This window comes from Pocillopora damicornis, chromosome 4 (assembly GCF_964200805.1).
Source record: "Pocillopora damicornis chromosome 4, jaPocDami1.2, whole genome shotgun sequence".
NCBI lineage: Eukaryota > Metazoa > Cnidaria > Anthozoa > Scleractinia > Pocilloporidae > Pocillopora > Pocillopora damicornis.
In genome coordinates, this window is record NC_142673.1 from 19414416 (window position 1) to 19430069 (window position 15654).

The 15654-nt window shown below is 37.9% G+C and overlaps 2 protein-coding genes across 2 annotated transcripts; one reads left to right on the forward strand and one right to left on the reverse strand.

Annotated features, from left to right (window-relative positions):
* Positions 1 to 3157: 3157 nt before the first annotated feature.
* Positions 3158 to 5497, reverse strand: LOC113683263 (tachykinin-like peptides receptor 86C). The gene has a single exon (XM_027200484.2). The coding sequence runs from the start codon at positions 5328 to 5330 to the stop codon at positions 4296 to 4298; it is 1035 nt and encodes a 344-aa protein (XP_027056285.2). The 5' UTR covers positions 5331 to 5497; the 3' UTR covers positions 3158 to 4295.
* Positions 5498 to 6881: 1384 nt separating this feature from the next.
* LOC113683264 (neuromedin-U receptor 2) lies at positions 6882 to 9690 on the forward strand. Its single transcript, XM_027200485.2, has one exon. The coding sequence runs from the start codon at positions 8470 to 8472 to the stop codon at positions 9568 to 9570; it is 1101 nt and encodes a 366-aa protein (XP_027056286.2). The 5' UTR covers positions 6882 to 8469; the 3' UTR covers positions 9571 to 9690.
* Positions 9691 to 15654: the final 5964 nt, after the last annotated feature.

A 15654-nucleotide genomic window follows, 5' to 3' on the forward strand; every position in this document is an offset into this window, starting at 1 on the left:
CCCCGTGAATCCCTTTTTAGGCTGACGTTGGTAAAGCAGAGTCGTACACCCAAGGACAGAGAACGAAAGGCACGATATCAGCCTCGGCTAAATTTAAGAAGAGATAGTTTTTTGTTGTGTGCATTGAAGGGGTTCTTCGTGTTATGGTTATCACGATAGTATTACCGACAACGCCGAAAACAGCAACGAACGTGTATAAAGTAGCTAAAACAATGTCTGGTGCTGTAATGGTGCCACTATCTGTTGATCGAAGTTCTTTTGTGCTGTTACCTTTCATTTCTCTTGTCGTCTTCTTACTCGTAAGTGACAGGTGTTTACCATAAAGAAGCTAATTTATCATAAGAATGGCATCTGAACTTTCTACATGACTGTTTAAAATTAATAAATAATTCCCTTCGTTTCATGAAAGTATTTTGGGAGCCTCGACTTAACGTTTGATTTTTAAGTGTCTTTTTCAAGAATTGATTGTGAAGTATGAGACTTACAATCGCATTTTTACGGGGGAGAAACTTGTAAAACAAATATCGTTTCGTCCCGCTCTGACAGGTACTGTTCTGAGGCCTCCAAATTTTCAGTAAAATTTTCTGTCACATTAAAAGATTTACAACGACATGCTGTCTTTAAAAAATACTGAAAATTTTCTACAATAACTTATTTTTGAGACGGCATTTATCAAATATCTCTCTCCATAATAATGAATGCGTGCTATTCAATTTCAGTTTCATGTGACAAAAATAGATTTTTAATTGCTTTCGTGGCTGTGTTGAACCGTTCATAAAAATGGCTAGTGATAGTTGGCAGAAGTTACACGATGAATACGTCTAATTTGTAAGAACACTTCCGTTGTCATGCTATTCAAATTTTTAGCCATCTTTAAACACAAGAGTCCCTTAGGTGCGTTTCGAGCCAGTCGAAGGTTTTAATAAAACGCCTGGAGATAATCAGATACTGATCGCACAACGCAAATGCAATTGTTGTGATATTCTAATCTTTTCCGAAAAAAAGAGTTTTTTAATTTCTTTTCGAGATTTTTTTGAACCATAACATCGACACGGTCGACGATAGCTGTTAAAAATCCATGTTTTAAATGCGAGTGTCGCGACCAAAGATCTGTGATGATGGTCGGAAGAATTATTCATATATCAGCTTGTCATATTTAGTGAGCCTGAGTCGAACGAAGAGCACCTGAATCTTATTTTGAATTCGAGTTGTTAGGGCAACAGTTTTACCTTCAAAGTTGTAATATGTCACCGACCTAGATGTCTGTTTCACCAAACGTTATTGTATCTCAAACTCACAGACGACTTTCTATATGTATTCAACTTAAGAAATTAGGAACCTTTTTAAGAGCGCAAAGTAAATTTGCTTTTCTTTCATTGAAGAAAGTTTGAAGTTAATGATCAAGTCGCTTATGTAACTTGGCTATGTTTGATACTGGTATTACGACAAAGGACAGCATTGTCTGGGACTCTGTTTAACTATTTACGTTACAAAAATAGCTGCAGAAAGCGATCTTTACCAGCAGAGTTGACCGCGCGAGTGCAGACTGTTCAGCAAGATTAAGCACAAGCGTTTGTCAATGTTACAGTAGGAAATATGGGAAGATTATACTAAAGATGAAGTCCACCATAAGGTCGATGAGATACATGAGAAAATCGTATTCTGGAGAAGGAATTTATTCGAACTCCCGGGAAGAGCTGCGCGGGGAAAGAAATTTATCTCTGAAACAACAAAGTGGATCGAGTTTTGGAACTAAGATGCCATCGAGTTTAAAGATGCTGCATTAAAAATCCTCATAGTGATGCCTGCCTTACTTGTCCAGAAGTCAACATTCAAGTCAGAAGCAAAGGAACACTCCCGGTTTTATTTAAGGCATTTGACACAATGGGAACTTGGTATATGTTATGAATTCTTTCGTGAGGGTAGTGCGACTCAAGCCAAATTGCTAACAAACCTCGAGGGTCCATACGAAGAGCAGTTAGCCAAAACCTTTGCTAAGCTTGTGCTTGAAGGAAAGATAAATACTGCTAAGAAACTCTTGGATCAACAGAGTAATAGAGGTGTATTCCCTCCATCCCAAAGCACCATAAATGAGCTAAAAGGGAAACACCCAGACGCAAGGGAAGCCGATCCATCACTGTTAATGGATGACCATCCGCCGTTTGTCGACCCTATTATGTTTGAAACAGAATCTACCATTGCAAATGCAGCCCTAAAGACAAGGGGGTCTAGTGGGCCCTCTGGCTTAGATGCATATGGGTAGAGGAGAATCTTGGTGCTTGCCAATACCAGAGAAGAACTAAATAACACCACCCTACAGAAGCTCTGTGAGAAGATGAACCCAGAAAAACTGAGGGAAAACGACCTGGGAATGATGAAGGGTGCCTCGAGTTATTTTGCAATTATTTCGGTTAAAGTCAGTGAAGTTGGACCTGAAAAAAATGGGATTTTACGATGTGTTCAGCCTTAGTTACCGCTGCACACCGAACATCTGAACATCTCCCATCTACATGTCCTTGTGGCAAGAGATTCGACGTTGATCATGCAATGTCGCGTATGAAAGGCGGATTTGTCCATAAGAGGCATGACAAGGTGCGAGGTTTGTTTGCACCTCTTCTCAAAGATGTATATATGTCATGATGTTGAAGTCAAGCCCCACCTTCAGACCCTGACAGGAGAAGTGTTAACCAGTGGCGCCAACTCCTGTGACAAAGCTCGTTTGGATGTAAGTGCGCGCAATTTTTTGGCAAAGTGTCTCTTTTGAAGTCAGGGTTTTTAACCCTTTCACAAAGAGCCACTTAAACCAGAAACTTGACACCACTCTCTCGAGCAATGAGAACGATAACAAAAAATACTACAACCAGCGAATCATTGAAGTCGCGCATGACTCCTTCAGTCCTCTCCTGTAGAGAAACCGAGCGAATTCTTTCCGAACTAGCCCTGAAGCTATCTGACAAGAAGCAGATTGATTATAGCATTGTAAATCAATGGCTGAGAGAGAAACTATCTTTTAACTTGTTAAGATCAGCAGTGTTATGTGTAAAGGTTCCAAAACAACCAAATTTTAGTTGAGCCCTGATTTTAGCAGGGAAGCAATCGCAAATGTGATTGGAAAGTAGACACGTGTTATTTGTAATTTTTTTTCGTAAAGCACCGTGTAAAATATTTTTTATCCTCAGGGGCTCTGGACATCTTTTCACAATAGATTTTTATTAATGAGTGTGCGATAACTTTTACCACGCCTTGTATATTTTGATCTTTTATTCGATGATGTTTTTTCAATAAAGTTGACTTTCACGACGGCATTCAACAACAGACCAATGGTGGCTTGCTTTCTCACTTACAGATTCCTCTAAAAGGTGTTGAAAAATTTGTATCAACACCAGCAAAATCAATTTGGGAGTAGAACGATCCAACTTTCTCCTAGAATCAATCATCACTTACTATAAGCCTTATCGAGTCTCGTAGTATAATACATTGTAGTAATGGTACCGGCTAATCGCTTCGTACGAAAGCCTTATTTGTGAGAACAAGGTGAGAAAACAGTAGAAACATATTATGTATTCAGCATATTATCGAGTTTTCAAACATGGATTAACTTCAAGGAATTATCATCTCAGCAGAAACTCCTTCAGCATAATTGCGGTTTTTATAGTTTTATCCCTTCAATCTAATCACTAAGTAACCCGCTGTTATCTTGTTTAAGTATTAGCGAGTTTAAAAATGATTTATCTCGGCACTATGAGGTATGCCGTCTGAACGGCAGATGCATAAAATGAAATCTAATCTCACTCTCTGCTTCAAAAAATCAAGCCTGGAGAATTCTTTGCAATAAATCTCTTGCTCACGGCTTGGGAAAATATATTATTTTTAGCGTTCATAATATTGGAAGCAGAGGGAGAGACTAATGGCCAATTTTTGCGGCAAGCGTCATGCTAAAACCAAGTCTTTGTTATCAGTGTAGCTATTGGAAAACATCAGATAGTGAAATACGTGTTACTCCGTTGGGGACAAAGAAAGTGTATGGTCAAATAAAATCCAACGCAAACAAAATCATATCTCTCAACACTTTTAGCGATGTTGAATTGCAGTATTTACGGTCGTTTTTGAAAAATATTTCGGGGAATTAAATTCCACAGCTTCTGTCGATTAAATCAATCTGCAAAAAACAGAAAAAGTTCATGACACGCGACTAATGCTTTCTTTGATTGTTTTTTTGTTGTAACTTAACTCGTCATTCAGTTCTGCAGCTGGTTTGTTATCATTCTCTCTCACGGGTAAAACTGTCACAATCTTTACACTGAGACTTTCTCACCAACTCCAGCAGGTGAAGTTATGTTTATCAGTTTCATGGCTTGGCGCCCAGAGTCAGCGTCTTCAGTGCAGCAGCAAATTCCATCCATTGCCTTTCTGTAGTTTGCGCTCTGTGCAGCGTACAACAGCGGATTTATGAAAGAATTAAAAAATATTAATAACCGGACAATTCTATGAGCGAGAAACAATTGTACGAAATCTTGCTTAATTTGAACGTCTGTGATCGCAGTAACATACATAAAGAAGCACGCAAACGGCAAACAGAGCGCGCAAAAAGCCGCTGCTAAAGAGACAAGAAGCTTTAAAGGTCTTTTCATACTGTTCTTTTCAGCTTCGTCTACCGCTGGGTCTGACAAATCCCACTTGAGCACTTTAAGAATCGAGAGATAACAAAATGAAATCAAAACGGAGGGAAATACGATCATGACGAGACAGTGAGCAATAATGTAGGCCTTAACAGTCGACTCGTGTTCCAGTGTCCATGGACGAGTGCATGGATACCTCGAGTTGGGATCCTTCTTGTACATTGTCCACAAACTGTCGGGAAAACTCAAGATGAATGACAGTATCCAAATCACGACTATGACCAACTTCGTGTTCTTAGACGAAATGTTCCAACTGCTACTTTTAAAAGGTTTGACAATTGCTACATATCGCTCCACGGCAATAACGCATAGAGTCAACACTGATGCGTCGAATGTGATGCAAACGACGGCATTTCCAGTAAAAAGTTTGCAGACGATGTCACCCAGTGTGGAGTTTATCCTCAAAGAGTTTAAAGCAAAGTCATAGATACCAGGACAAAGAAGTAATGTTAATAGATCGGCCACAGCTAAATTTAGCAGAAGATAATTTGTTGTCGTGCGCATCGAAGGCGTTTTGCGAACGATAGCGATCACCACGCCATTTCCTACCACGCCGAAAAACACCATGAACGAGTATAACGTGGCAAAAACGATGTCTTGTGAAGTTGTTTTTGAAGGTCCATGGGATCTATTTGAATAACTTTCATCCATCGTAAAAGAGACTGAAAAAGATCGGAAAATCACAAACCGCGTTCTTTGATGATCCACTGAGACTACACGCTCCGAAGATTCACTTAAAACTACGAGAAAAAGCGGTCATTTGAAGAAAATTTCTTCGCTCCCTGTTCCGTCCTAGCGATGAATGAATAAACAGTTTTGAGCGAAGTCCTAAAGGACTAAAATGTTAATAGATGGCCGCAGTCGATGAGCCGGTGATTTCCATGACAGGTGTCCATAAAAACAATTAAGTAGCAAGGCAACATTAAAAATCAATAGTTACGCTTTTGTTCGGTGTTTTTTTATCCTGATGAGAGTTCGTGCGGCCGAACGCCCCGTGGAAAAAACGCGAGAGCATGAATATTTCCATTGTTTGTATTACAAAATGAATCCCCTGATTAATTACAAGGCAATGAGCCAAAATCGTAGTCGTCGAAACCATCATTGTCAACCCAACAATTATTTTTTTGAGAGAGAAAGGAGAGTGAAAAGTCCATTAAAAAGTCAATTGGCCCTTTTTCATTCTTCCGACATCTTAGAACAAATTTCCGCCAAATAATCTGAAAAGTAATCAAAACTACAGGAAAGTATATTATCGAACTATTCAACGATTGCACTCTTCAGGGTGGCATTATTTAGTGCCACTGATAACACATGCGGACCTTGAGCCTTCGAGGTCCACTTTCAGGTATTTGAACAGCTTTTTGCCAGACAGAAAGGTGTTAAACAAACGTCGCTTAAAATAAGCATTTTCTTTCTGTAGCGGACCACCGGAAAACAAATTAGATAAATCCCTCAATTCCTGGTGAACATAGTTTGCCTTTTACTGAGTTGATTGGTTATGGAATTACAAACTCAAATGTTTTCTGTGCCAAACTACTTTAAAGAAATACAAATTATGTAAGTTTACTCGCACCTTTTGAATGCAAATTAGAAGGGTAACACGGTTGACTGGTAAGATAGATTAGTAAATTCGTGGAATATATTTTTGCAGTTTTTGCATTTAATTCTGGATAACCTTGAGTACTAATCTTAACCAAAGCATGCGGTACTGTGATTCCCTTTTCTTCCAAAAGATTAGAGGCCCCACTTTTTTCCTATAGTGCTATCACTTATCTATCTTGAATTTTGCAAAATGAATATGAAGATAAAATGATAGATCTTCTTTTTGATTACCAATGCGCGAAAATATCGCTATAACCTTCGTTAAATTGTTATTCCTGTCAGTATTTTGTTTCCTTAATGCGTTATCGACCCGCTTCATCTAGATCCACAGGGAAAGTAGTTTCGAAATTTCGAGGCGCATTGTATTGTAGTTTTATTTGGAGTTTTAAAATGAACGAAATGAAGCTGCTTTCTCTCGATGACGTCTTCAAGATTCCAGTGCACGCTTTAATCCACATAAATTCGCCCAAACTCAAGTAAAAAGAAAAGAAATCTTGGAAGAATATTTTTAAAACGTCTTTATTTGGCCTTTTTTATATTCAATCTTGACCCAGTTAACCCTTTACACCCTTTACACATCAATATGCATATTCTCCATACTGTTCTTTATACATTTCCTATGGTGCTGACAAGGAGAATTGGCCAAACGATTCAGAGCTTCTGTAGTTGCTGATCATTTCCATTTTTGTCATGACCTTAGTTTGTGATTCAGGGGTGATATTGTAAGAAAAAATTAGATGCCAGACACTCTTGGGGGTTAAGAGGTTAAGCCAGCGTTTGCACGACGCTAACGCGTTATTGAGGCACAGCGCGTATTAAAAGAGTTGTGCAAATTTTTGTCATTTTCTTCAGGTTCATCTTTTTACTACCTATCATCCGAGACCCACGGGTGGTTGGTCAAAACGGCACTATTTTTCCCGCTGGTCCAGGTCCCATCCTGTCAGATTGACTTCTAGGTTGGCCAGAGAAACTTCCTTAAGAGAAGCCTTTACGAGTAGGATTCCTCTAATATTTTATTATTTTCTCTCGAAGGGTCCACGTAAAGTCGTCAGCATTAACTAATTTCGTTAATGATCAGTCTTGCAGCTATAAAAACAAAATTTTCAGCTCCATGACAAAGGGAGTCTGTCAAGGAATATTTTCCACCCTCATTGAAAGGTAAAAAATTTTTTTAAGGAGAAAGCTGCTGGTATAGAAGATTTCGGATAATCTGATTTTCTTTGACTGAAAAATTCAGCTTCAGTCAAAAATCACGGTAGAGATTTAAAAGCACATTCTCGGGTCCGAGTTGTTTATAATTACGTAGGCTTCAACATATTCAGACTGTGAGTAAAGAACTTTGCCAATGCGAGCCCTTGTGTGCACGCAGATATGAGTTCAGTATCTTTTCTGATGCATGCATCTACCAGTTCACTCAAAATTTCTCGTGGAGGAACTTAAAGCTGGTTCAGTCACACGTACGACGCAAATGTAAACGACGTTCCCACGTCGAACGCAAAAGCAAGGAAGGTAAAAAACACAGATGCAGTGGAAGTATTATTGCAAGATGATGGGCGAGACTGTGACCTTTGTCACAGTCTGCATTTCATACTTTTCCCTTACAGACCGCTGAAGAGACGAAAAAATTGTCTCCAGAAGTCGAAGAGTAGCGCTAAGAGCGTGTGCGTTAGGCCAATCTTTCGATGAAGAGAACGTCAAGTAAATTTTCTTAGTTCGTGAGTCACAACTTAGCAACTGAGAGTTTTACTTTGGCAAAGCAAGCACGCTTCAGCTCTTATGGGCATCATATTCAACTATGTAAGTCAACCTAACACATATGTCTTGCTGTATCATTATTAATGTGATTTGTTCGTAAGCAACGCACCGCTAACATTTATTTTCGCATACTGCCTCTGATTCGTCATAATTCGACGCAGCCATGGTGACGTGTGATTTCAATTCTTGGCTAATTTACTTACTCTACTGTAAATTGAGGTGCGAAGCAGCCGGTGTGCCACTTCAGTAATTCATTAAGGTGTCGTTTTCTTTTTAAATTTAGAGACATAAAACTTCAAAAAGAGAGAAAACAATCGTAGAAAAAAAAAACAATCGGACAACAGTCCAAAAATTCGACTTGTGATCTCAACACGATTATTTTTGAAGGCAGTGCCGTGGCGCACGAAAACCCATAACTTGAAAGGCAAAAGAAATGGAAAGCAACATCACAAAAGAACATTCTCATCATCATCCGGCGGAGGCTTCGACCACAACTCAGGACGTTATTTTTGCAGTGTTGTACTCGATTATTGCCGTTCTGGGTGTAATCGGTAACGCTATGGTAATTACCATAGTGCGAAAAACGCCATCAATGCACACAACGACGAACTACCTCCTCCTGAACTTAGCCGTGGCCGATTTATTGACATTGCTCCTCTGTCCTGGTTCGTACGATTTCGCTCTGGCGCACGTTGACTTAGAAGGATTCATTGGGGATTTCATCTGCAAACTGTTTGCGGGAAATGCAATTGTTCCGATCACTATCAACGTCGCCGTTCTTACGGTTTGTACGATCGCAGTTGAAAGGTATCTAGCGCTTCTCAAACCTTTCCGCTCTAATCTAAGGATAGACAAAGATAAAGTGAAATATGTGATAGCAGTGCTGTGGTTGTTTGCCTTAATCTCGTGCATACCAGATATTCAAGCCAATACGTACGACATCTCGTCCACCAAATATCCTTGCACGCGTCCCTGGAGTCTAGATAGTTATTTCCTTCACAAACCTTTTATCATATTTACTTGTGTTGGGTTTGGAATCATAAGCTCCTTGACACTCTTCTTCTGTTATTTTTCAATCATCCGTGGAATATATTTCACTAAAACAGTTTTCTCGGAATCAACGGTAACGGAGGCTGAACGACAAGCAAAGAAACAACTCGCTCGCCTTCTTATCTGGTTGACATTTGTATTCGCTACCTGCTCTCTACCATTTGCAGTTTACTTCATGTTTCTTAGCTTCGTTAATGTCAAAACTATAAAGGAAAAGTACGACATATTGTATTTATTTCACAGAATTTCCAGGTTTTTACTTTTCTCGAATTCGTTTTTAAATCCTTTATTGTATGCTCTACAAAGCTCAAATTTTCGAGATGGATTCAAATTAATTTTTAGTTTAAAACTCCTCCGCTGTAAGCTTTTAGCAAATAGGAGAAAGTCGGCAAAAAGCTCTAGCTCGACAGGCTTTGTCTTGAGTAAAGAAACAATTTTATTTAGGAATAAACCGGTGATTAAGACAGATGGTACAAAATGTTAAAATTTCTGTGTTCATTTGCGGTAAAACCGAGTCTCAAAAGATTTACAGCTTATTTGAAAACTGCGGAGGCCGGTAACAAGTAAAATAAATAAAAATGACAATTTTCGCGCGCTGTACAAATAGTTGTTAAATTAAATTTTACCCAAGTTATTACTAAACCTATGAAATATCAAGTAATTTGTATATCATTGACGACAACACTTCGTTACAGCTGAACTTTGAGGTAACTAAAATGAAGGGGTTTTAAAAAACCGCTCATCACAACCACATCACATCATTTCCTAATTTATTCCAAGGTGACTTCTTGACAGTTCAAACACGAAAAGCTGGCTCTTCAATCCGGCTTTGAAGGTAAAGATGTTTCCAAACTGGGCGAGCTGACAAAGAAAAATTCATGTTTTCTTTCGTACATAATAGAAATGCAACGCTAGGTTGACCAAGAACCACGTTATCAAGTTTACCATTAGAGTATAATAAAATTTATGTTGCTGTCGTTATTTGTGTTGCCATCTGCAACGTCAATCGGTACGTTCTGAAAGGCGCAAAATAACATACTATATGTATGGATGGATTTTGGCCATGGAAGGCATTTCCAGAGAGATTCACAAACGGACAAAAAAGTTTTTGAAAAGTAGTAACTACGGAGAGAAATCGTTTAACTGGGCCCGAAGGGGCAAATATGATACAAGTTATGTTTACCCTACGATTCCTTTAGTAAAAGATATTGGTATTAAAAACAGCCAATGTATTAGCTGGCGAAACTATGGTTGTCCTCTTGATTGGCATTAGCTACTTTTCCCTATTGATGGTTCACGTAAAAACGCCCTTCAATTTGTTTTTATGCCCATAACTTCAATAGGCTTGATGACATCCTTTTTATTACTTAAAAATGATGGGAGAATCAGAACTACTCTAAATCTTGCGAAAATTGATTTAGAAAGAGATCTGAAGCCTCTAATACAGCGTTCTTGGTATAGAAATAATGACAATATAATAAGAACTGATGGCAACATAATTTTTTCTAGAATGTGGTATTTATTCGTGAAAACAGCTGGAATTACTACATTGGGCTTAGATCGTTTGCCTTCCTAATAGCAAACTAATTTGCCAAATAAAGCAAACAAAACATATTTAAGAACGCAACACATTCTGTCGCGAGTGAGAGAGGAGGAAAAACGTTTGAGTGCTTGATGAAGAACTGAGCCCTAAACCTATGAACTGCGCACTCCCACGTCCTGTCATTAAGCGATAGAGATCTCAGAGGTGTATTAAGGCCACTTGTTTAGTTCATATGTATAACAAGCGTCCTTCACATTTTTTGTAGGAAGAAATGATCAAGCTAAGAAACCTATTCCTCATGTAAACCTTTTTTTTTGGGTAGTCTCAGTGAAGCTATTTCCGAATTCGCCGGTGGATCATGATCAGTAGACGGCCAATCTTGTTCCGCGAATTTTTTTCAGGGGGATAACCCAAGGGACTTCTGCTCATTTTTTTTTTACAAAAACTTCGCCATGCACGAGGTATATGTATTACTATTAAAGAGATTAAGCCAGATGTTTAAAGTAAAAATTTAAATTTGTTGCCGTTGGAATAAAGGCCATGTTTAAACCTACTTCATGTATCATCAAGAGACTGGTTTGGGAAGAAGCTTCTTATGGGAGATGTTCAGAACCTTTTTAGATTCTCCTTTGTTTTTTTCTTTCGTCGTAAACTGTACTCAAAAAACTAAATTCGGGTGGCCAAAACGTTTATAGGACACAGACCCCAAACTGAAAAAAGAAAATGTTCTGACGGTGCTAATGCCACTAACTAAACTGTCCGTCATTTTTAGCTTGATTTTAATTAAAAATGTTACTTCTCATACAAAACATTTTAGACTGTTAGTTCACCACGAAGCGTTAATTTACAACGATTAAGTATACAATTTTAAAGTCATTGCTTAAGTGAGGTTGAATCCCTGAAGGTTTTGTAAGCACGCGATGAGAGAGTTTCAGCTTTTGTATATCAGACAGGTAGAAATGGATTTCTGTTACTTCCGAGGCTGACCGTGCTTTCTCTCCAAAGACGCTTGTAATCTTCGGAAATACTTTCTTGGCTTTTGTTTTCGATATTTATTTCTTTGAGTCCAGCAGGGAAGGTTGTAGTTATTCGACATGATGAAGTCTTAAGAGAAGAAAGAAGGAACGATATACGTCACGGTTAAAAGTTTAACTCCCCAAAGTGATAATGTGACTTGAAACTAATTTGTGCTTTCAATATCAATACACTATTATGCAAAAGGGTGATAAGAAAAAGAAGAACATACCAGCTATGCGGATATCATTTGATCTTTTAATTGACAAAGTAAGAAATGTGTGGCAGACATGCAGTAGGGAGAATTACTGTTGAGATCGCGGGAGCGAAAAGGTGAAAAAGTATGTGCTAAACAAAAATGCAAATACGACATTTAGTAAGCGGCTTATTTCTACATCGATCATCGATCGTCGATTTTTTTAGTTTTTTTCCCAAACAAAAATCACTCACAACTTGTTTTTCACTGGTAAAGACTAAAATTTGTACAAACTGCTCCGAAGCCGTTTTTTGTTGCTAAGCCCTTTTTGCACAAATTTATCATGTCCCTTCATTCATATCACTAGGTTAGAAAAATACGCAATCACCAAGATAGAGCCACCATAAAAAAGTATAGTATTTGATACATTCTTCCCTCTAAGCAGGTTATGCACTATCTGCTGCATCAGCAAAAAAAAAAATACAAAAACAAAAACAGACTCATCGAAGAAGCAAACAATGGTCGATTAAAGGGGATTCTAGTCAATAAAAATTTCTTATGGGTACCTTTTTGTTTTCCTCTCGATTTTCCTCTTGAGTGGGTTTTCTGTCGTAACAAGGATCAAATGCTTTAAAATCGAGCACCTTGGACAATGAACTACAGCCATAAATTACCGCGAAAACAGCAACAGCCAAAAATCCCGCGAGCAAGCTTGTTGCTTCAAAAGCGCTTTTGTACTGAAGTTCAAAGGTGATGGTAACAGAACAGGACATATTTTTTCTCAGTTCTACGGCTGGCGAGTGAAACTGAATTCTTTTCTTGAGTTTGATTAACTAAGTTTCTAACTTAAGTCTTTCATTCAAATGTATGCTTCTCTTTTTCAGAATTAAGATTCTGACAAAAAAAACTGTTCTTATTTGGCTTTATCAGTCAATTTCCTAAACTATCTTCAATATGATTGGCTGATTTGAAGACATCTGCGAGTTGGTTGTTTGACCTGAGAATAAAATCGCGTGTTTTATGAGCGAAATACGGTCAAAAGTGACTAAAACAATAATCAATGAATTTTCCACTTAACTAGGAAAAAAAGCGGTGTAAGAAATGAAAGTTATTCGAATGGAACTCGACACGATACAAGACTTCTCTCATTTCAAGCTCTTTTCCATTTCAAAAGCACCACCAACGCAAACTTGAATCAACACTCCACGCGCTATCACGGACTATTTTTAGTACAAAAAGGTGTATTTTTAGGAAAATGTTTCTAAATTTAGAGCCAGTTTCTGAAAACCCTTACCGTGCGTTTTTTAGCGCCTTCTCTTTATTTATCCAAGTTATAACCTAATTGGCTGGGGAATTTTCAGTATTCAAAAAATGTAAATAATCTCGATTATTTCGGGAAGACATCTTATAAAATCGATATCGTGTTTTCTACTTTGGAAGGCGATGGGACAGTTGGAGATAATTTCCTGTATTTACAAAGATCAATAATAGGGATAATACAAAATGTTAAATTTGCCATAAATTGATCACTAATATCAACTTTTTACAAAGGCGAAATCGCTTGGAGCGATAATATTCTGTACAGCTCAAAAATAAAACATCAAACGAAAAGATGAAAATCAAACATTTGCATAAACCAGTCAGGAGAGCAGACCTAACATATATGACATGATTTGCTCAATTGTGCAACTAAGCTTTTAATCTTTTCTGTTAAAGCCTGCTCCCATTTTTACTCCAATGTAGTAAAATAAATTATCATGTCAAACTATCATTTGCCGCTCAAAAATTTTGTAAACAAAACATCAGTGTTTACAAACAGCAGTTGTTCTTCCATGCGACCTTGGCTTTGTCAAAAGCGATTAAAAATGCTCTGTTCATGTTGATAACTTTCAGAGACGTGACGTTGCGTAGAAACACAGGTAAACAGTTAGTTGGCCGCAGGGGACTGGGGAAGACAGATGCGATAAGGCCTTTCTTACGAATATAGTTTTTATTTCTCGCGAACGACTGCCAGCGGAGGTTTTACCGCAAATTGGAGTGGATCAATTTCTCTCGTATTTTGCCTACTATTTTTCTTAAATTCTACGTCGAACAAGAAAAGAGGAAACATTTATTCACAGAAAGATCGATCGTTTGATATCACACAATTCGTTGAAACAGCGATAGTCAATTTTTGTGAGTTGCCGTTCATTTAAACCGCATCGGGTTTTTTCTAAAACATCAACGTCTCGGTAATTTTCATCGTTATCCTGAAATAATTGCTTAGGGTTATTAGTTTAAGAGCTAGATATGCTGGATATGTCACGAGAGACTGATACTTTGTAGTCGATCGTTATCTGAAAGTTTGGCCAAACTAAACCCATGCACCTTATACATAATCAGCTTGTTCAGCTTTGGTAAAAAATTATTATTTCATGAACTTGACGTTCCATATGGTTCATGCGTGTTGCATGTTTTCGACTGTACAATTGATGCACGGTAGAAAGAGTGGTATCCAGCCGCAAGAAACGGAATGTATAGATGAATAATAATCTGTTGACAGATCACGAGAGCTGTGGTAAAAAAAGGAAAAATAAAGTCCTCGCACAGGTAGAGTATCTTACGTTTGCACATTTTCCTTCAAGGCTGGCTATAAGCCAATAATCAATTCAACAGTGTCTTTATTGCACATCTGATCGGTCGGTTGCGAGAATAAAAAAGTACAATTTTGGATTTCTTTTCAGCATAATAATTACAGGGTTCATAATTTCTTAATTAAACGGCATACGTGTCATAGTTATTTCCGTTTCCACAGCGGTTAGCTTGTTATTCCTCTTCCGAGATTTCAACTACCAAGAATTAAAACCACCCTACTATTGTACCAAATTTGAAATTTACGAGACATGTGTTAACAATTTTATACTTTCTATTTGCTGTTCGGTAAATTTAAAGATGCAAACATCGGCTAAATATCATCTGAATTACTCACGGACATTTTCCTCCTGTCTCGAAAAGAATTTATGAAATTCTAAGCCTGGTGCCTCGACGGTAAATGGAAAAAAGAGAAGAATATTAATTTTTGGCTTCCATTTAATTTGTTATTACTTTCTGTGTGATTATTTTGAGATGTGATGCAACGTTAAAAAGCGTCACACCGTGTTCTCAAGGGCTATCGACATCGAAAAAAATGACAATCAACAACTTTTTTACGAAGCATGTTCGCGGCAGGAGAGTATCACCCACTCACAAGATAATGCGACTCAGTTTGCCTCTAAAGATAGGAAAGTGCGATGACATTTTTGGGCCATTTAACAAGATCTTAAGATAAAATTCAACCACAAATCGTACTTTCGTTTCATTTTCTCTCGATAGTATATATCGCTGCACCTGTCAGCAGTGCGTAATTGAATTTGGGTCCTGATTCTTAAACACCACAGGAGTTTCAACTGACGTGAATACTTTTTCTGATACTTCTCCACCACGTCGTGTTCACGTGGATTATCTTACCCAAACAAACCACACGTCGGAAACTATAGATTATAAAATCTGACTACTATGCCTTCGATTCTTAAGTTATAAGGCCAATCTAATAATTGAAATTGACTACCATGCCTTCGAGTCTAAAGTTAAAAGACTAATCTAAAAATTGAATCAGTATTCGACTATGGTTTCCAGGATGCATCAGCAATAGAGAGGATTTACTGTTTGATAAAGTCCCCTCGACCTAATCGAGGAGCAATAGTAAATCTTCTGTCGGATCAAATCTTACATCAAATATTTTACAAATCTTTGATTAGTTTACAAGAAAGTTACTCTCGCTTAGCTTGAGAAATCTA

Coding starts and splice junctions, on each gene's coding strand:
- LOC113683263 (XM_027200484.2), bottom strand. CDS start 5,330: ATGGATGAAAGTTATTCAAATAGATCCCATGGACCTTCAAAAACAACT.
- LOC113683264 (XM_027200485.2), top strand. CDS start 8,470: ATGGAAAGCAACATCACAAAAGAACATTCTCATCATCATCCGGCGGAG.